Genomic DNA, 22,052 nt, shown 5'->3' on the forward strand with positions numbered 1-22,052 from the left:
CGAATGACGGCTGCCTACCAACTAGTAGCCAGCCGAGGAGACCAGGTGTCTGCCATGCGGAAGTCTTTCCACCCCCCCAAAGCCCTGCGAAAGCCGTTAATATATTAGCAGATTCAAACGAGTCAAAGAGAAATATTGCATGCTGGAAGATCTAGAGAGGACATCAATCTACTGTCGCATACGGCCAGTGTAGACTAACTATGACGACCTGTTGCATACAGTGCAGGCAACAGCCCAGCCCAAACAAAGCCAGCCCGCAGCCCGGTGCGTGTAGCCCAGCCCGGGCTGGTGGGCTGTCGCGAGTGAAATCCAATGATGCGTCTCACTGCTAGTGTCGTCGAGGGTGATCCGGCACGGCCACCTCTTGTAGATATCCCAACAACAACAACAACAACCACAACAGAATCATCGTCCGCAACTAAGTTATCTCTCGAAACAAGGTCACCTCCCCCAACAAATCACCTCCGACATAACCCTTCAGCTGGCTCGAGCAACAGCAGCTCCTATTCAACTACCTCCATTGGGACTCGCTGGTTCGGCTGGAAAATCTACTAGCACCCGGGTATCAAGACGGTCAGGGGCCTCTGCAAAAACGGAAACATCGCTGAAATTGACTTGCGAGTACGAACGATGGAATCAACAGCCTCGGGAGTCTGATACACGGAATTTTGGTGGTATTTTGGAAGAAGTAGCGAGTTCATTACCCTCGTCTGTCTGTAATGGCATTAGAAATCTTAAGCATAGATGCTATGTTCGCAGAGGTTGAACGGGTGTTTGGCAGTGCTAAACCCATGGTAACGGACCGCCGGTATGGGTTGAAGCCGGAGATCTAGGTGTTTTTCTTCTTGGGACCTTAACCTTTCATATATTGGGGGAGGAGCCGCGAGCGGTGGCCTATGGGGCGCTCCGGCTGCCTCTTTGGGGGGATTTCAGGAGCTTGGGTGAGTGCCTCGGTAAAATGGTGTGGCTAATTGGTCGCATGTAGGTAGGATACCGTTCACCAGTCATCAATATATATGATTGTGGGCAGGCGTAGGTCAGCGGCCGCTGCGGGGAGTAAGCACGAGATATCTACGATATTTTCCACCTCTGAGTCCTGCCAGTGTCTTTGGACTCAGCTTCCTCTCCATCTGGCTACCAGGCCCTGATATTGGTATGCAGGAGACGCGTTTGTGATAGCCCGCCACTTCTGCCCACTATACCAGGCAGAGTAGCACATAGCCAATACACTATCATTAAAAGATCTGCCTTCACAAAGACCTCAACTTGAATAGATGATCTTAATCTGACTTTGCCGTGACTCTCAGATGAAAAAGCTGCAAAGCATATCTGAGGCACTAGGTAACAAATATATCGGACCGACAGACTCCGGGGAATTAGAGTGAAAGAGCTATGATCTGGTGGTACGGCTTGTCCTCTATAGTAGGCTCTTCCTCTCATGTACAATTACGACATAGCTGTGGGGAAAAGCAGTCAGATCGATATGATTCAGTACATTGGGAAATCGTCCATCCATTCCCAGTATTGCTTGTATGATCCGCCTCCAGCTCCCCGTACTGACGGAGGAATATCGCGCCAGATTACCTGTAGGATGCACGGGCGTATGTACTACCGCCCCGCCCATCCCCCTCTTTGCCGCCGTTTCACGATGTTCCTGGAAAAGGCGGGGGAATTAAATTGCTCGGGCTAGGGCCTCGAGATCGGTTTAGGATCCTGAAACCTCGCTTCTACGTGGTCTATGGCTTTTGATGCGAATGATCATGGCTTGCATCGATCGCGAGAACACATGGGCTGGCTAAAGCTGCCAGGAGGCAACGCTTTCGACGGCCGGCCAGGCTCAGTATAAAGGACCGACCATCTATCCTCTACCTGCCGGAATTGTATCCTGGATTCAGCACCTCTCTCCGTCTTCTTCTTCTTCTTATTCGTGGTCCTTCGTTATACCCCCAGCTTTCCCTCGTTTATTCGCCCTCTCGGTGTCTGGAACACCATTACCAGCAACTCCGGAAACCCCCAGTACGATTGTAACCCTTCATCACGGTTCCTCAAGATGACGTCCCACATGACGACCTTCACCTCGGATGGCCTCGAGCTCGAGAAGATGGTGATAACCATCTCGCACGTTCAAGACGTAGAGCTCGAGAGCGCAAGCCGACGTCGCGGCTTCTCACCAGAAGCAACCAAAAAGCTGATCCGGAAAATGGACTGGAACATTGTCCCATTCTTGGCCCTTCTATACCTGCAAGTTTTCGCGGCCCCCCCTCCCTCGTCGTTTCGCGAATTTTTTCATGATAACCCTTGCGATGATTTAGACTTTCGTTCTTGGATCGCTCCAATATCGGCAACGCCCGCCTGGCTGGTCTCGAGAAGGACCTGGGTATGCATGGACTGGAGTATAACGTATGTCGAAAGCCCCCCCTCCCCACGTACGTACGTACACGATCAATACTGATACATAGCCATTTTTTCTCGCAGATCGCACTGGCGGTCTTCTTTCCGTTCTACGTGCTTGCGGAGGTGCCCTCCAACATGATGATGAAGCGGACGCGGCCATCTTTATGGATAAGCATTATCATGATCGCCTGGGGAGTCTGTAAGTTTCGGCAGTCCCTTGTCCGGAAAGCCTCCTCCACTGACTATCGATCTAGGTATGACCCTGATGGGCCTCGTCAAGAACTACAAAGGTCTTCTCATCTCGCGCATGGCCCTAGGCTTTGCCGAGGGAGGCCTTTTCCCCGGCGTAACGTTCTACATCACGCTGTGGTATGCGCGCCATGAGTGTGGGCTTCGCATGGCACTCTTCTTCTCCGCCGCTACGATGGCAGGTGCCTTTGGTGGGCTGCTGGCACGCGGTATCGTGGAGATGGATGGCCTCGGCGGATTGAACGGCTGGGCGTGGATCTTTATCCTCGAGGGTCTGGCGACCATCATTGCCGCCGCTGTGGCTTACTTCATGATCAACGACTATCCGCAGACGTTAGTATCACTCGGCCCACCGCGGCGGCTTGTTGTGGTTGGATGGATGGAACCATTTGTGCTAACATACCGCTTCGATGCAGCGCAAAGTTCTTGACATCGGACGAGAAGGCCGAGGTCCAGAGACGGCTGAAGGCTGATCGCTCGTCCCTGGCCGACGAGTTCGATCTCCGGTACTTCTTCGATGCCGTCAAGGACTGGAAGATATACGTGTACATGGTCATCGCCATTGGTACATACTCCCCTACCTAAATCTCACCCCTAACCTCCCATCTAACTTTCCGCTCCCTAGGCGTCTACACACCTCTCTACTCCTTCTCGCTCTTCCTCCCGACCATCGTCAAGAACATGGGGTACACGGACAGCACCTCGCAGCTAATGACCGTGCCGCCCTACATCGTGGCCTGCATGTTCACGATTGGGATCGGGTATCTCGCGGACCTGCACCGACAGCGGGGGGTATGCATGGCGCTCAGCAGCGTTCTCGGCTCCATCGGCTTCCTTTTCCTCCTCTCCTCACCGCGCCCGCAGATCCAATACTGCGGCACCTTCTTCGCCGCCTGCGGCGTCTACCCGTGCATCCCCATGATCACGGCATGGACGGGTAACAATATCGGCGGGTCGACGAAGCGCGGCGTCGCCATCGCCATGCAGGTCGGCTTTGGAAACCTCGGCGGCGTGGTCGCGGCGTTCTCGTATCGATACACCGACGCGCCTAGGTATGTCTCTGGGCATGCGCTGCTCGTTGGGACGTGTCTCCTGAGTGCCGCGGGGTCCGCGTGCTTGAGTGTCTACCTTAGACGAGAGAATAGGCGGAGGGATGCGGTCATGCGGGAAAATAATAGGTCCGTGGAAGGCCTCACAGAGCACGAGATGGAGGAGGAGAGGGGTAGGGGTGATTATGCGTCGGTGAGTTTATACCCAATGGGGCAGCGCAGGGTGGGTCGGCTAACGCAGGCGGTAGTTCTTCCGCTATACCGTCTAATCGGCCGTCGGGAGAAGGGAGCTGTCGGGCTTCACCCTTCTTCCAGACGTATCGGGCTTTTGTTTTGTTTCAAGTGGTGGGTTACGAAGTAATGAGCCGGAACTACTGCTGAGCGGTTGATATTCGGGGGATGGATGAATGTTATCCCGCACATACATAAATAAATACAAGCGCATTTTCTAACTACCTAGGCACATAGCTGTTGTCTCAAGCGTGTTGGTCATAGGTGTTTCTTGACACTAGTATCATGTATGTACGCTGGAAAAGCTTCGATGGCGTCGTATGTACATAGCTTCTACATAGCTTGTTATTTTGGTTTAATCGTCAACTGCATGCAACCAAGTATCTACAGTAGATCATGGCCATGTACGTACCTACGCATGCACACTATTGCCCCGTCCACTGTCCACTGCATGTCCAGACCTGACCTGACTCTGAAGTCCAACGGCCTGTTGTGGCTCACCCCCCGCCCAAAATTTTATCGAAAATTTCCAGCGCGCACCAGGGAGGTACCAGTAAAGCTACTTATTTGTAGCTTAATATTCCATCAACAGTCAAGTTCTTTTTTCAATTTTTCAACACTCGTGGTGCCGAGCGAGTCGAGTGATACGCCGTGCTTCATCCCCCCTTGCGTTGCGCCGAAGAGACTTGTTGAGGGAACCTGGAGTAGAGTAGACATTACTCACACGAGACACCTACCAGCTGTACCATAAAAAGAGCTGCTGAAAAAAAAGTCCCGAAGATTTTTGTCCACACGAGCGTGATAGCTTATGTTGGAAACGATGCGTGGAAGGTAACTTGGGGGGGAGGGTAGCGATCCGCGAACCGCTGCAAGATCTGGATGATACTCGGCCTGAAAGTGGGCTGTTTTTCTCTGTCGGATCCCGCAACGCATGGTTACATCGGATCTGGTTAATTGGCAACACAATCTTTGGTCATCACATTATATCACTCGCCCTGCCTAGATTTCGATTTCGATATCGATATTGATCGAGAAGCTGACTACGGGGGTAGGCGCGTAAAGAAACCCCATACGTCCGTGCTCCGCTACTCCGAAGCTTCTCGGATAGATCATAGAGTACAGATCTTCGTCTAATGTCCATTCGTCCGCACGGTCGTACATAGTTACACGGCCACCCGGCGCCGGTAGGCACTGGGCACTGGGCACTGGGCGTCAATGGGTTCGACGTCGTACAAGTCACTGTTACTTCGTGAGTCGCTGCTAATAGCTAATCTATATCTATATCTGTGGAAGTACATACACAGCACTTGCACTCTGCGCTCACCGATGATCGATCCGACATTTGACGGGAACGGAAATAGGAATGGGAATGGGAATGGGAATGGGAATGGACAGAGCCTGGAAGACACATGCCCTTCGTACCCACCGGTACATGCCCCCCCACCCCCGCCCCCCCGCACGGAGGTGAGGTGGCGTGGACGTGCTTACTTCTAAGTTCGAATCCGCCGGCAGCGGAACTTGGAAGCTCCCTGCTCAACGGGTTTTATTTGTGGGGTGGCGGATAAGGCGCATGGCGCATCCCCCTTCTCCCCGTCATCATCATCCTCCTTCTCCTCCTCCTCCTCCGCAAACAATAGCGACGCGAATGCACTCCGATGATCGACCGGACGAAAATTACCTTGGAATACCCCTCACCCCGATGTCCCCACTCACACAGCATCAACCGCCGCCCCTCACTCGCGGAGGGACGGAAACACTTCTCCATCAATCAAAAGCCAATGCCGAGCCGAGCCGAGCCGGGAACGTTCCCATTTCGCACTTCCCACTTGCCGACTCGTATGCACCGGAGGTCATATCATATATGTATGTGTATGCATGCGGGTTTGTGGGTGAGTAAGTGTGTGTGGGTGATTCATGTTCATGCGATCATGCCAAAGAAACGTTTTGCATGGAACCTTTGGACTGAGACTGAGTGAGTGTGGAGTGTGGAGGCGTGGAGATGTGGACCCCACTGCTCTGCACATGTATGTATGTCTCAGCTGCGCGCTGGATCATATATACTACTTGCTTGCTTGCTTAGCTATGATACATACATAAGTACACTACGGTGCATACACAAGTGCAAATGCTTACTCCAGTCTCCGAGACGCGCTATCTTTGTTCTGTCTCTGCCACTCTGGCTGCTAGGAATGCTTCCAGAAGGGAAGCGAGGGAGTGCAGTACTAGTTATTACGGCGGGTAGAAGTGAAAGTGTAGATTCCGCAGAAGAAGAAGCAAAAGAAAAAGCAAGAACGAGTGGAGTGGAGTGGGATGCAGTGGAGGGATGGAGGGATAGGCAAGCAGGCAGGCACGCACGTGGCGTCGCTTGCGCTTGGTCACATGGCCGCCGCCCCCTTGCGTTGAAACGTGAGTGAGCTGTGAATAGTTACTAGGTAGTAGGCCGGAGTCCGGCTACCTCTCGAGTCTCGAGTGTTTAGTCTTTGTCTTTCAAACTCCATCCGCGGAATCCGAATAGCTTCGACGGCCACTGTTCGCTCCGGTCCGTTGCCGGTCCTCGCACCGTCGAACGGCGGCTACGGTGCAGTGGGAGTTCCCCGCGAGTCCGCGTGCGATGGCTACTTTCGCTGCACTCCGTCAGCAGCCGTGGACAGAGACATCCTCCTAATCGGTAGACTACTTTACTAATAGTGACGAGTCGTTCATGATCTCGGTTAGGGGAACTGTGGAGTATGAACCTAGGGGAAGCGCCCCCTCCTCCGGAACCTCGAGTGACGCTGCGGTGCGGTACGGTGGGCGAGTGGGCGAGTGAGACATCTTGGCTGGCCGAAGGTCCGTATCACTGATCGGCCCAATAGTTAGCGGTTGTTAATAGGTGGGCAGGCTCCGGATCCCTACTAGTAGTGCGTGTGCGACCATACTACCAATTGTACTAGTAATAGTAGGCGGTTGCTTTTTCTCGAGAGAACGTCGGCTTCACTTCGCTGCTATGGTATGGCACAGTAGAGTCGGGTACAGTAGAGTACCGCTGGTGCCGCTGTTACCGCTGGTGTAGGTGCTATATGTACTATGGGAGTCGAGAGTGCCAATTTCGCCGCGCCTCTGAGCTTTCCGTTGCGCTGCGCTCGTGCCGACGAGAGAGCGGGGAATGTGCGCGTCGAACTGGGACTGATGGACTGGATTATGTCCCTTTACTAGAGGATGCCATATGTATGTACCGGTACCCCACGTTTTCCGTGCAACCGCAGAGCTGCAGTGATCCACCATCTATCTGCAGGTACAGCCCCTCTTGCCTCGCCGCCCCCCTCGTTCAGTTCAGTTCGGTTCGGTTCCACAGCTCGCGCGGGCGGAATCATACGGAGTGACGGAGGAGGATTATTAGCTGCGGACTGCAGACTGCAGTGTATTATTATTGTAGTTATTATTATTATTATTGTCGCAGTGAACCTTTACTATGATAGGCTTTCAAATGTACAGTACTCTACTGTACTCTAGTTACTCTACTCTATGTACATAACCAAAGGCCTACCTCGGCAAATCCACTTACCTGCATATCTAAGTTGCATGCAGTGCAGCCTCAGGCATTCAGGTCCCTTCATAGGAAGTTACTTACCTAGGAAGTAATGCTCTCCGGGACCGCCCATCCATCCCTCCCCCTACCCGGCTGCTATCTAGGTACTCTACGAACTTGCGGTCAAGCGGAGAAACAGAGACATTCTGCAGTGGGCGAGTGGCCTTCCCGTTCAGGCTCCGTGTATATTCCGTATTCGGCATTTTTGCCAATGCACTCCGGGCCCGTCTGGGATCTACGTGTGTACTCTAAAAATGAAATTCTTGAAATTCTTTGGTCTACCTATCTGTTGTACATATGAGCCTATGAGGTGCCGGATACAACCATTTACCTTCGCCGTGCAGCGTGCACCTCCGTTGCTGGCTTGTTTCACTCCAAGGGCGGATAAACCTATGTACCCACCTACCTACCCACAGTATCTAGGGGCTACTTCTTGCCACAGAGCTGAGGGGTCCTCCCCGCCGCCGGAAGCGGTTTTATCGGGCATCGCGGCTGCCGCAATTAAATACCGGCATGTACTATGTAGCATCACCCTGATTCTATATTCCTTTGAACTTTCGGTCGAGTCGTGAGTCGTGACTCGCTACGATTGCAATGCAATACAATGCCCTACATATCTAAGGGAAGATGGATGTGTTCGGATGGGGCGCCAAACCGGCGGCGAGATGGCATGCATCTAGCCGTAGGATTTCTGCCCGGGTTCTGGGTTTGGGCCGGGCTCCGGATGTGAGCCGAGGGTGGCGATGTACACACATACATGCCAATGATATCTATCTACCAATGATACCAATGATACCATCCATTCAAGGGATATGTATGGAGGAGGAGATTGAGCCTAGGTAGGTAGGTAGTTCATGGAAAGCATAATCCATCGCGAAGCACCATGATAGGTAGATGTGCGACAGGTTGTGCTTGCTGAAGCTCCTGAAGGTGATATGTACTAGGTATAGCCTACCTACTACCTACCCAGCTGGAGGCGGTGCTGGCGACGCAGGCCTCGCATGCATGATCATCATTCATGCTACACAGACTCAGGGAAAAGGAAGATCAAGACGGGATTTCCGGTAGGGGGTTTCAAAGCGTCCGGCGACGGTGTTGCCGCACTGCTGCTGCTGCGGTGGCGGCGGCGCGGATAGTCACACCTGTGAGTAATGCGTAACGAAGGTTGGATATTCAAGATGAATATCGAGTGCGGAGCATGAGTAGGTACATAGTATGACATCTCGAACTTGTAATTATGTACCTAGGTATAAAGGTACATACATACATGCGTCTGCGCTGTGCCTATGGACGCCACAACCAGTTGATTCTCCCCAGGGGGCCCGGAGTGCGCCGCGCAGTCCACTGTATGTCAGAATCGTGAAACCTCCATGGCTTTGCTGGGCTCACATGTGTCATGGTGCGGGCCGCGCGCTGTATGGTATGTAGAATACATACAGGCGCATTCGATGTCTGAGCGCACGCCGAGAGAAAACTGCGAAATACCGGTCAACGGTGTCACTACTCTAGTGAGCGCGGTGGTGAACATGACTGTTGCGTGCTCCGTGTACTCAGTGGCGGGGACATCAGGGGTCGCCGGTCGGTCAACGGGCGGTTCGCCGCTGACATCGCAGGGTCCTGCAGGCTGCGGAGGTAGGTAAGTACACCGTGGGTACTTGGGTAGGTACGTACTGCAGAGCAGATCGGCCCCAGTTCATCGAAACAACCTTCAGGCTCCGGCCGGAGGATGCAAACATAGAAGTCAGCGTAGTGTACATAGCTCACCTGCATAGAAGGAGGAGGAAGAAAGGGTAAGACTCCTACCAACGCCATCGGATGGCATCAACTATTGAAGTTGCGTGGTGAGTGGCGCGTATTCGTGTGGTCGTGTGGGTTACGCATGATCAGAGTCGACTGTGGAACTAGCCGCTCTATGTACCCACCTACCTCATACCCCACTCTGGTGCATCAATCTTACATACTCGGCATTGGTATTTCTGCATGGCGTTTCTTGACGAGATCTGTGAGTTCCATTGGCGGGCTTTTTCGCAGATCAGATGTAGGTAGGTTTGTACCACAGAAGGAAAAAGCTGAAGGAAGATCTCGGGGCTCACTCCTTCCTTTGCGCAAGCCGATGCGCGACGCAATAATGTGGCGTTTTTTTGAGCGTCTTTTGCGCGAGTGAGATGTTTCTGTCTGACTGAAGGGATCTTGACACATGGCTTCTAGCTCCTTAAAAAAGCCCTGAAGAAGGGGATGAAGAAGGCGCCGAAGAAGGAGAAGGAGCAGGAGGAGGAGGATCTGATCGTGGGCATTTCGCTCTACGTAGAGTAGAGTAGGAACGCCGCCGCTGTTCTGTTCTGTTTTGCCATCTCGCTCTCGTTCGGCTAATTGCAATTGCATTGGGTTCGAGCCTAACTGCTGCACTGCAGGAGCGAAAGCCGGACCCTGAATCTCGAACTACCGTATGTAAAGTGGAGCCGGGGCTCGTACATGGCTTGCATAGAAGCTTCGTTTCCGTCCGTTCGTTCATTCGTTCGGAGACAATTTACGAATTCGAATCGATGTGGTGGTGTATTGGTGGTGGTGTTTATTGGTGGTAGTTACTGGTACATAGTGGTGATGGTGGTGGTGCTGCTGGTGGTGGTGTGGGGAATATCGATGAGTGCATGCATACTAGTAGTGTCGCTCCCATAGTGGGAGTGGAGTCCTTCTGGAAGCACTTTCGCGCCACGAGGTCGCGTCCAACCGAATCGAATTATCAGCCACCACCACCACCACCACCACCACCACCATCCGGCGCATCGCATGGAAAATCTCCAGGTGTTTGACGGCATGATGGGGGCGAGGCACTTCTCACCTTCGTCGCCAGCTGCGGCCCCTGAGACCGACCTAAGTACCCTATGCACTCTGGATACATCCAGATACATAGCTTATGTACGTGCCCAACTAACGCCTGTGGGAGAAACATGTCCCAGATGATGATAGCGAAGTGTCTCGAGTCTCGCACGCGATGTTCTGGCATGTGGGCCCGCCGTACCTAAAGTACCAGTACTCTACCCTTCACGCGGGCCGCAGGCCGCAGGTCAGTATGTACCAAGTATGTACATAGAAGCCGCTAAGTTCTCACCGGCGGGCTGCAAATACCTAGGAATATGAATATGCGGCATGCGGCCGCATCACCACCATCATCATGAGGGGTTGCTGTATTTGCAGTTCTCGCTTCGAGGGGGAGGCTAGTTAACATGGGAGCACAGAGGGTGGGAGAGAGGGAGAGGGGAAAGTAAGCAACGGTAGTATATGGAGAAGGAAGTTATCCTCCTGCCTTCTGTAGACTGTAGATTCTCTCTCTTGCCTATGCGAGCGGTGCTTTGTGCTCCCTCGTTGCACGTATGGTGCTGTGGTATTGGTGGAATTCAGGTAGGTATGATAAGAAGCGTGAGCTCAAGAGAGAGATAGAAAGAACGAGTGCGCACGCGTGCGGGGCACGGCTCATCTGCCGACGTCGATTCGACGGTCTCTATCGAACACATGTATCGCGCATGTTTGATCTTTGGTGGTGGTTGGTTGGTGGAGGTCAGGCGGGTGTAGTCATCATCAGATCACATCACCGTGCATAAAACGTGGGAGAAGTGTTTCGCATCATCACGACTTACCTTACATACATGTGTACATACATGATGGCGGTAGCTGCGGGACTGCCAGTGCCAGTGCCAATGCCAAATGCCAAATGCCAAATGCCAGTGCCAGTGCCAGTGCCAAACGCCAGTGCCAGTGCCAACTCGAAACACCGGCGCTGCCTAGCACCATCCATAGCCAAGATCTCCAATCCGAAAATCTGCAGACTCGATTAACTACGGCAACTACTAGTTAACTATCGTCAGATCGAGAACTCTTGAAGCCAACGGCCACTCTTACTCTGCCGCGCAGTACGAACTTACGTATGCATGTCAAGCACGTGTCCCCGGGGAAGGAAGGAAGGAAGAAGGAGAAGGAGGAGAAGGAAATGATAGTCACCACTATACCAACCCGAAAGAAATCCGCACGAAAACCCAGAAGCCAGCTGCCCGGTACTAGTAGCACGGCCCACAGGCCGCAGGCCGCAGCCAGCAACGTGGAGATGATGGATGGTGGTCGGACTCCCTGAAGGCTGATCTGAAGCGCATTTTTTTCTCTCTCTTTCTTTCCTTCCTTCCTTCTACATAAGAACATTCGAATGGTTGTTTGTTCCTTCCCCTTCTTCGATCGCGCGCTCCACTCTGCCCTGGCCGACCCGGTTCTACTCTAGACTCTAAAGTACCGTATACACCCAGGTCCCATTTGATCCCATATTAATTATTACGAATACATGATTTACCGACTTTTGAAATTCCCCTTTCGGCCGGCGATGATGTGTGAATTCGTGGCCTCGGAAGAAATAAAAGAAAAGAAAAAAGAATCCCGTACATAAAGTATTCTATTCGTAACCGACAATTCTCGCCGTCTAGCTCAATAGCAAGCAAGCAAGCAAGCAAGCAAGAGAGAGCTTAGAAGAGAACTGCTCGTTGGTTAAAACGAGTATGTAAATTGCGGGAATGTCTCCCTTCTTTTTTGGGGGAATACTCGGAGACTCCATAGCACCCCCAGGCTCCTGCGTTGAGTCTCCACATTTAATTTGTATGTGGTGCATACGGTGCGAAGCTTTTACGAAGCTTTTGCGAATTTGACCAGCTCTGTCAGGAACATTCGAACGCACAAGGCCAGTCAGTACTATGTAACTAGTACAACGCAACGTCGGCGATCGAAATATGTACCTCTTCTCCGGCGGAGTAGAGTAAATCCGCCGTCCAGATATCCGGACCCATTCTGCAGCTGCAGCTGGAGGGGAGGAGAAGGTTCGATTTCGGGGAATCAAAAATGAAAAGGAAATGAAGCCCCACCTCCCCCGTATCCATCCACCATCCACCATCCACCATCCCCGCTGTAAATGTATGTATGTAGCCCCTGGCACAAAACGGCGCGTCACCCGGTGGGGCGGGAGGGGATGGGGCGGGAGAGGGGGCGATGGGAGGGGGCTACAGGGTGGGAGCAGGGAACGTTACGTGTACGTATGTAGGTATATACGAGAGATGAAACTCACCTCCTCCAGGTCTCCGAAGGGATTCCATTCCATGGGGTTGATGAATTACACCAAGTTCGCCTCGACGTTGCGAGAAAGTCTGAGGCGAGGCCGTCAAAAAAAAGAAATTCTCCGGGTACGATAGGTAGTCAGGCCCGAGACAGGTATGTATGAATGTACATATGCTAGGTACAGTAAACAGCTCGTACTCGTGCCACCCACGACAGTGAAAGCCCGAGCGTAAGTGCTTCACCTGGCGGGGGTCCAGTAGTCTGGCTGGCTGCAGCAGCGACAGGCTCCAAGATATCATCGAAGGAGATACATACAAATTCCCCGCCCCTAACCATACATATGGACCGGCCTTGGTTTGGTGATGTGACGAATCATTGTATGACGATGGGAATCCAATCACTGTTCCCCCTTGTGATCAGAAGACGAGACTGACTCCTATCCACGGCCATGGGTGGTGGCGGTAGTGGATGATGCTGATGCTGATTCTGCAGTGTCCCGGCCCTCTTCCAGGTCCAGGGCGTTGGATGCTCGTTTAGAATCTTTAACTATCCGGATATCCCACTTAGCCACGTAACGAATCAAATGGGTACCTGTACATAGATACCGTATTCCTGCGACACACAGGCTCCGTCTCGGTACGACGAAGATCGAGGATCGAGGACGAGCAGGAGGAGGAGAGATGAAGGAGAACTTCGAGGGGAAGGGAAGGGGTGGCGGAAGGGGGGTGGCGGGGAGGGACCAGTCAGAATTGCATCACGCATTTTGGAGCGAGGTGTCCCCGCGGCGGCAGTCCGGAAGGCGTCCACGGGAGCGCCGATGGGGCCCAACTCCAGGCCTGGATGATGACGGATGAGCGATGGCGCTTACCCGCGGTTATCTCGTACATATGCACGTGTGTACTGGTGCGCATGTGCCAGTACGGGAGCAATCCCGACACAACTAGATCGGCAGTGACAGTGCTTCAAGCAGGAATCCTTCCGAATTCCGGTTGGGACCGATGGGGGAGGGGAGACCGGACTGTTGTGGGGTGATCAGGCTGCGGATAAACCGAGAGAGTGAGCGCACTGATCGTGATATGCCAAGAGGAGAGTAGTCAGGAGAACCCACGTAAACTGCAACGCTGTTTTGCGATCTGTGCGGGCCGTGAAACGTATGTAGGCTGCTGTTATCCGAGAACGCGGATCCCAATGCCGGACGGCGCGGAGAGGTAATCCAGATGTCGGAAGGATGATCGCGTGAGGTATTTCGCCCGATCCGGCGAGGAGGAGCGCCTGAAGAGGGGGAGAGAAAGAGGAGGCGGAGGATGTCAACTACGGCGACGACGACGTGGGAGTTCATCCGGTGAAAGGCGTGGGGGTACTTGCACGGGCTTTAGGTGCGTAGACAACCATGATCCTATTGCAAAGGAGACTGGAGACGAAACGACAGCAGCTTCAGAGTTGACGATATAGGTTGTTCTCGTTCGCAGGCACAACCAATACTGTGTGCGAATACGACAAGGCGGCAGAGGGGCAGGCAGAAAGAAAGTGAAGCCATTGCTTTTTCTCTCTCTCCGTGGCGCAGGTAAACAACAACGCAATCAAATAAGCGACATCTAGCCGTGGAATGTCCGCTTTCAGTCAAGCATGTATATCCAACAGCAACAACTACAACAAAAACAACAACTACATACAACAACAACGGCAAAGGACCAACGCAACTCACCCCACGTTCGAAATATTGCCTACAGGCACAATCACGACTATCCTCACCGGCACGCACCATCCGTCCCGGCGGCCGCGGCGTTGGAGGCGGCGTCAGCATCCAGATGCCCGTTCCTGGCGCACATCACCACTCTTCCGACAAGCTTCGTGGGCACATGTTGCTCCACATGGCTCCCAACGACCTGTCGACAGTTCTCTTTTCCCGGCAGCACGGGAATGCATGTATGGTACTAAACTTCTTCCGGGGGGCCAAAGTAGGTATCTCGGTAAATACATGTAAGTACCTGCTCCATGTCCTCGATACATATGCACACTGTGCAGATACTGCTTCGGTGAAAGGGCCGCGGCGGGCCATATGCCTCCGCCTGACTACCCATGGGCGGCAGTGTCTGCTGTATGATAGGTACATATGGTACTTTGCTATACCTACTCTACTATGGCTGCATCAATTGCTGGGCCAGGCCTCAAACAGACAACTGCAGAGGTACTCGTGCAGAGACTCGGAACCATAGTTTCATCTCTCACCTGCCTACATTCTTATGCATGCTGAAGGTTTCTTCAGGTTCCGGAAATGCAGGCTAACAGGTACCTCTCTGCTATAGGTTCGACGGGCACTTGCTTTGGTTCATCAGGCCTTCGTTCGTTCAAGGTGAGGACGACCTATCACCAAGTATGCATACGATCGAGAAAGTGCACCCTATGCATATCTTTTTCTTTTCTCTGAAGAAGCGCACTGCCGGTCGTCGTCGGTGGCTCGTGTGGCGCCGTAAGCTTCCTCGGTAAGCCTACTACTTCAAGCTTTCGCTGTTGCACTCGGCTTTAGTTACTTACGGAAGCCAAACGGCTCGGTTCATTTGCCTCGGGCCCTCCGCAAGATTTCATCGTTGGGAACGCACACATACCTACGCACACCGTTTTCCCGCATTTCTCCGCGGTCTCTACTCAGTACTCTATCTACTGGTAGGTACGGTAGGTATCCCTTTGAGTGATTCCTTTTCGTCGCCCTGGCTGGAATCTCTATTCTTACTTACTTTTGTACCGATTAGCAAGCCTTGCCCTGTCCGTCCGTCCGTCGTTCGAATGATTCAACTGACTGGCTGCCCCGCGGTCGGCCGGCCGGTCGGTCGACGGCTCCACAGCGGCGGGAACCGTATGTACATATCTACGTGTGTACCACACACACCTCGGATCGACGCTGTCAAAAAAACATCTTACCCACGTTTTCGTCACCCATGGATAGAGATAGGTGGTTGTTTCAAGTTCATCTCTCCCGTGCTTCCCGCGCACAGAGCCCCTCCCTACGCTCTACAGACACAGACACAGACTCACAGACTCCGTCAACCAAACCCAATTACTACTTAGTCACGCCCCCCTCCCCCCGGCCGCCCCCGAAAGAAAAAAATCTCTTCAGAGATGCGTGGAAAGAGGAAGGACCGCGACCAAGTCAAGGCTCTGATGAGGAAATAGGGGGGAGCCAGCCCGATGGCCGCGAGAATCCGAGTCGATTGCCGGCCCTTTCCCCCTTCACCCACCAAGGATCCCAGTGGCCCTGCGTCGACCGGAACACGCGTAGAAGAGATCGTGGGATGTGAGGATATTGGTTTATCTACTCTGCCTTTAGTTGGAAATTGCTCTGTCTGCACGCCACACATTACAGAGCTGGGCAAATGCGTCCCGCCACCCAACCTGTATAGAGTACCTACGCGTTTGTTGCACCGATCACGAGGGAAGTGCACCGGCACCTGCAACTGCACTCTCCAGTTGGGTCCGTCCGTTTCTCATAGGTTTTACCGTGACGGCAGAGTCTGTAGATCGAATGGCAGTTGGGCCTGCCCCTTCTAGATCTTGATCTTCATCGGTACTCTACATACCATGCCCGCATGCTGAAGAGAGGTTGATGCCATCGTACCGTGTACGCCTAGCAGAGCGCGTAACAATAATAACTCCTACATGCTCGGGCCTGCACACATCACTTCCATCATCATCATCACGCACGCCTCGCGGGTGCATAACTATGCTACCCCATCTTCACCAATGCGGACCTCCCTTGAGAGCAAAATAGTACGGCATCGTAATCCTACATACATCACTATTCCACAACCCCATCTAGGTACATGAGTAGTAATTGTCTTGGTCCTGCTGGCCAATAGAATCCCTCTACCAGACCTCCGTGCTGCCTGCCGCACCACCGTAGAAGTGACAGCTCTAGGTCTTATAGGAAGCTCGAGTCTTATGCGGATCGATCGAGAGAGAAGAAGAAGAAGCAGAAGAAGCCTTCTTGGCCATATTGTCATTGCCATTGCCATGTCCTCTCTTCCGCCCACCCATTCGCCCACCCATTCGCCCACCCACCACCGCACTCGCCTACTTGCTCCCTTTCGTCCATGCCACCTCCCCCCCTTCGTCCACCCCTTCCTCCCCGTCCTCCTCCTCCTCCCGCAACTCTCCACCCTTCTCCCCCCCTACCCACGTTTGGAGTAGCCCTCATCCCTGTGTCACTGTTCCCAGTCCGGGTTGGCTCTTGCACGCTTCGCCAAAAAGCGTAGTTTCGTACTCTACTAGCAGTATAGAACCATCGCTAGATCCCCATCACTCAAAATGCGACACCATCCTCCGCCACTACCATTCCCGACCCAACGTCCGGGATTTCTCCTGACCCTGAACCAGCAAGAAGCAAGCAACAGGCAAGCAAGCAAGCAGTGGAAAGTGAGATGTGAAGTGAGTGCAAAGGCAAAGACCGACGAGCACACGCTTCTGCTTCTTGCTGCCTGCTCTGCTAACAAAACTACCTCTATCTAACTACTACTACCCCCCAGCTCCTTTGGTTCGCCGCTGCTCGCTGCCGTTCCCGTTAGGCCCAACTGCACCTTCCTCCTCCTTCCCAGCGCCCTCCTCCCCCCATCCCTTCCCAGCTACCATCCACAGTCCACTCTCCTCCATTGCCTCCCCCACCCACCACACCACCCCCCCTCCCCCCGACATCGTTGTCGAGTCTCGCGGGTGCTGTTGTTGGCGTCACAGCTGCCGCTTTCATCCAATAAACATCAATAACCCACTCTACCACAAAGAACCCTCCGAGAACCTTCACCACTACAAACCCTCCTCCAAAAAAAAACCCACTCTCCTTCAGCAATTCCCCCCTCCCCCCTCCCCCCCCACCCCCCACTGGTTATACTCACCCGGTTACATACTCGCTCCTTTGCTCTCTTACTGCATCCATGTTCCGTCTCGGTTCCAGATCCAAGAGCCCGCGGAGGGCGGCTGCGGCCATGTACAATAGTGCCAATCAAGGGGTTGTATCAAGTACAGGAAACCCCGGTTCTCCAACATCAACGGCCGCTGGCCAGGATCCACAACACCTTCAAAGGCCTTTCTCTTCCTGGAGTTCGGCAGAATCCTACTCTTCAAATTCGTCAGGATCCCTTCACCGACCCGGACCACTGCAAAAAGGGGCCGGTCGCCACAACAACAGCAAAGACTACAACAAAAGGCCGCTCTCCCCCACTGCTTCAATAAGTACGGTCACAACAAGCACATCCAGCATGACCAGGAGCACTCGCAGCTTGCTAGGCAGGGGCCGCAAGCAGTCGGCCACCAGCGTGAACGAGGAATTCGATCCCACCACTTTTCGGAAAAATCGAAGCCGGCCGGCATTGGGCGCGCGGGGCCATGACGCGATCTACGATGAGTACAACGACCTGTTCGAGGAGGAAGAAGATGACGATGAGGATTTGTTCGGCGACCGAGTGGGAGCCGAAGGATTGTCTCGGATCGATGGCGGTGACGGCAAAGGACAGGACGGCAGCTTCTTCCTGTTGCAGGTCGCAGATTCGACGCCGGTTGCAGCGCGAAACGCAGCGAATGGGAGGCGAGAACACGGTTCCAACGACATCTCGCCGAAAACGCGGCGGCCCGCCAATCTCGCGCCCATCACCATCGCCAATCCTCCACACGAAGCGATCCTCACCATTACCCCACCAGCTCCTCCCACCCCACCACCGAAGTCATGGAGACCGATCCTGACGACGACGCCACCGAGAAGCACCGCTCCATCGGTCGAGGAGACGATGGACGCGCCTTCGGCCCCGATCTTCGCTCCTCCCACACCACCACCGAAATCGGCTCCGCTGTCGATCGACACCGAATTCTCGAACGCGAGTTATCGGATGGGCGATCGGATGGGCGCGCAAACGAGCGATTTGTCCTATTCCTCGTCCCACAGAACCGCACCTTCGGCGCCTGCCACGAGGACGAAGCACCCGTTCGGCGAGCGCGTGTCGTCCAAAGGCATCAAGCAGACGCGGTCCATTCCGGAAGGACTGGGGGTTAGCATTCCCTCGCCCACGCTGTTTGCTGCTACTCCGGGCGCATGGCCGGACCGCTCAAGTGCCTACGCTCCGACGTCACACCCAGTACAACTTCCCACCTCCTCGAACAGCGATGTCTTCCCGCAAGATCCCACACAAAAGAAGATTATCCCGAATATGCGTTACAGCGACACGGACATCGAAGGCGTAAAGCCAGTCGTTCCGTTGAAGCTGAGGCAGAGCAGTAGCAAACCCGAATTCTACCGCCCACCGATGGAGGCCGTTGTGGCGGTTGTCAACATTAAGTCTGTTGACGACAACGACGGCGATTGTGACGCAAAAGGCATTGCGGCAGAGACAGAAAAATCGATAGACGACCTGCTCGAAACACTCTCCAGTGAGAACCGCAGGAGCAGGCAACGATCGATCGCAAGGAAGTTGTCGCTTTCGGGAGAACTAGCCCTCTCTCGGGCTACCACCCCTGAGCCTGGATTGGAGGTTTCGGTGTCTGCATTCGAAAGAAGCGGAACCGTCAAACGGACAAGTCACGGTGATAGCAGTAGCAGCAACGGCAACGGCACCCATCAAAGAAATGCCTCAGAAGAGATGGCGGTAGAAGATGCGAAGGACACCGATCCGGCTTATCTTCGGGCTTTCCGAGAGTTTGTTAACGCTTCCGCCGACAACGATGCCTTCGTTTCTCGGGCGCCGCGATTCGATGCGATCCAGGCGCACAGAATATGCACGCGACTCAGGGAGGAATACCCACTACAAGTGAACACACTCCCTAAGGAGCGGCAGCCATCGGAGGCAAAAGTACGATCACGGTCAAACAGCAAAGCACGTCTGAGAGAAGCCGGCGAGGAAATCATGACCAGCTTGTGGGCATTGATGGCGTCGCGATGGCTGAGCTTTGGCAAGATGCTCATCAGCCCAGCTCACGAGATGATGGTTGCATCCAGCGCGAAGCAGTTAAGCAAGAGAGCGACGGTCAGGTTCGATGGAAGAGCCGCGCAGATGTTGGCCGAGGCAGGAAGCCGACCGTCGGTCTCAATGGAGAAGGAGAAGCGGCGGATACTTGATCTCGGAGGGATGCCAGTCGGTACGTATTGCTTTTGAACCGATCGCACATGGCTCGTACTGACAGAAGACTTTTAGCGGATTGGGGCTGGCACTGCGCTGTTGACTATCCAAAAGTCAAGGTTTTCACTGTCACACAGCGTCCGCTGACAGCTACGACAACCGCGGCATCCCCCGAGATTCCTCCGGTCGCTGCCCCTCCCCACTTCCGCGGCCCGAAGAACCACCGGCATCTCACCATTGACCGTCTCTACCGCCTTCCCTTTCCCGATAATTACTTCGATGTGGTCTCGACGCGCACGCTCTTCCTGATTCTCAAGAGCTCAGCACCATCCCGATCACCTAGCCGGACGCTGGACGAGTACGACCGCTGCCTCGCGGAATGCATTCGAGTGCTCAAGCCCGGTGGATACCTCGAGTTCATGGTCCTCGACAGTGATGTCATCAATGCGGGTCCATTGGCGAGCGATCTGTTCGCTCGCTTCTCTGCAGCACTGCAGAGCAGCGGACGCGATCCGGAGCCCACCAAGCGGTGGATCTCGAGACTCAACAGCGCTGGCTTCACTGATATCAAGCGCGCTTGGACATTCATGCCCCTGGCGCCGCCGGTTTCGAAGCCGAAAGTACCCACCAAGGACAACAGTGATATAGAGGCGGTGCCGCCGCGACCTGGAAGTGATTCGCACGATCCCGAGGTGATCGCGGAGCAGGTGCGGAGGCGGATGCAGACGTGGGAGGATGTGGGCGTCAAGGGGAGTACCAAGGACGTGGCCGCCGTTACGGGACTGCTCGGTGGGTGGGTGTGGGAGAAGTGGTTGAGGGCCGCTGGAATTGCCGACGAGGGCATCCTGGGCAACGTGATCGAAGAGGCAAAAGAACGGGGCAGCGGGCTGAGGAAACTGGTGGGTTATGCCAGGAAGCCGTCGCTGTGAGGATTTGGTTGGGACTGATTGCTGGTACTGGACGGGGGGACTTGGTGTGGTTGGGTTTTATACTGTACAGGAGGGCTTGTTTCTCAAAGATTTGCTTGGTTTTGTTTGGTATGGAGGGGTAAGGAGGGACTTGTTTATTTTTGCTGTTTATTCTGTACATTGGGCGTTCCGAGGAGTCGTTTTTTGTTTGTTTGTTTTGGCTTATTTGCGAGCGCATTTGCTGTTTCAGGCCTCGGTTTTTTTTTTGGGAAGGGGGCGGGGGTTTTATCTGCGACCATACAAAGTTCTTTCTTCCTTTCTTTGTCTATTATTTTTCTTTTCTTTTTTATTCGTCTTTATGGGGGGATTCTTCACAACTGAAGGGCTGCGTGCTAGCCTTACATTACATTACATTACTCTACTACATTACTTACTTATGTTATCTTGTGTTGCCCGGTTGGCAGCTTTACATTCTTACTACCTTACTACCTTACCTTACTACACCTACTGCATCTTATTATACTACACTACACTGCTACACTGCTACACTGCTATCATTTTGTTCCGTTTGTTCACTTTTGTTCACTTTCCTTCTTCTTATATAGACGTCATCCTCCTCCAGGCTCTTCCTCCTTCTTGTCTATACTGTACTTAGCCGGTCTCTATGTTTATGAACGTCATTATCATAAAATTGAAAAGATATCTACTTACCTTTACTTGTGCGCTGCCGGCTTGCATGAAGGTGGCGGTGATAATCGGTTATTGGTTTGCTTTTTTTTCTTTTCTTGCAGAGGGAGACCGATAGCGAGTGATATAATGTGTTTTGGCTTTAGTAAATAGTAAAGAGCAACGAACGTCGGGGGATAAGCTTGCTGGTGAGTTGGGTGAGTGGGAGGGTAGTTGTTGAGCGTAAGGAGGCTAGAGTAATGGTCTGATATACAAAGGTAACTACACGAAAACCACTGTTTATTCTTGGTGGTGAATGTTGAATGCTGGAGGTTGGAGGTTGGAGGTTGGCCGTTGGAGGTTGGATAGACATTGCGTAGTTGTTGAGTTGATGTAGCTAACTATAGTATGTACTTAGGTACCTGGTACTCATGCTAAGCCCAAGTTATAGATTCTCAAGGCTGACGATCTCTCTTTACCACGGGTCATGAACCGTCATTCGTGGGTCGTGACATATCATGAAGTACCTACTCTACCGGTATACCATCGCCAACTGATTGATGTAATTATACGGGAAAGACGAGAAAAGAGAGAAATGAGACTACTAATGAAGGGAAACGGGCTCGTGTAAACAGCGAGATGAAGCCGGGCCTCAGCCAGAGGGCTGGGGGCTTGAAGGCTTAGATAACTAAAGAGGCTGATTCTGGTGAGAAGCCAGGGACAATGCTATGTAAGCAGCCACGGCGGCCACGGCGGCCACGAAGGCTGTACCTATGCGACGATGCAAAAGTATTTTTTTCGAGTA

At 53.3% G+C, this 22,052-nt stretch overlaps 2 protein-coding genes across 2 annotated transcripts; both read left to right on the forward strand.

Annotated features, from left to right (window-relative positions):
• Nucleotides 1-2,050: 2,050 nt before the first annotated feature.
• Nucleotides 2,051-4,040, forward strand: BZA05DRAFT_456470 (major facilitator superfamily domain-containing protein; the record flags this gene model as incomplete). The annotated part of the gene is made up of 7 exons (XM_051487556.1): nucleotides 2,051-2,268; nucleotides 2,313-2,400; nucleotides 2,476-2,593; nucleotides 2,649-2,976; nucleotides 3,060-3,208; nucleotides 3,269-3,885; nucleotides 3,941-4,040. 7 exons carry the CDS (start codon nucleotides 2,051-2,053, stop codon nucleotides 3,959-3,961), a joined length of 1,539 nt encoding a protein of 512 aa, XP_051343583.1. The 3' UTR covers nucleotides 3,962-4,040.
• A 13,785-nt stretch (nucleotides 4,041-17,825) lies between these two features.
• On the forward strand, nucleotides 17,826-20,602 carry BZA05DRAFT_331533 (uncharacterized protein; the record flags this gene model as incomplete). Its single annotated transcript, XM_051480593.1, has 2 exons — nucleotides 17,826-19,692; nucleotides 19,749-20,602. The coding sequence occupies 2 exons, from the start codon at nucleotides 17,826-17,828 to the stop codon at nucleotides 20,600-20,602; spliced, it is 2,721 nt and encodes a 906-aa protein (XP_051343584.1).
• Between the last annotated feature and the right edge of the window lie 1,450 nt (nucleotides 20,603-22,052).

Source organism: Tricharina praecox (assembly GCF_024521635.1).
Source record: "Tricharina praecox strain CBS 144465 chromosome Unknown BZA05scaffold_2, whole genome shotgun sequence".
Classification (NCBI taxonomy): Eukaryota; Fungi; Ascomycota; class Pezizomycetes; order Pezizales; family Pyronemataceae; genus Tricharina; species Tricharina praecox.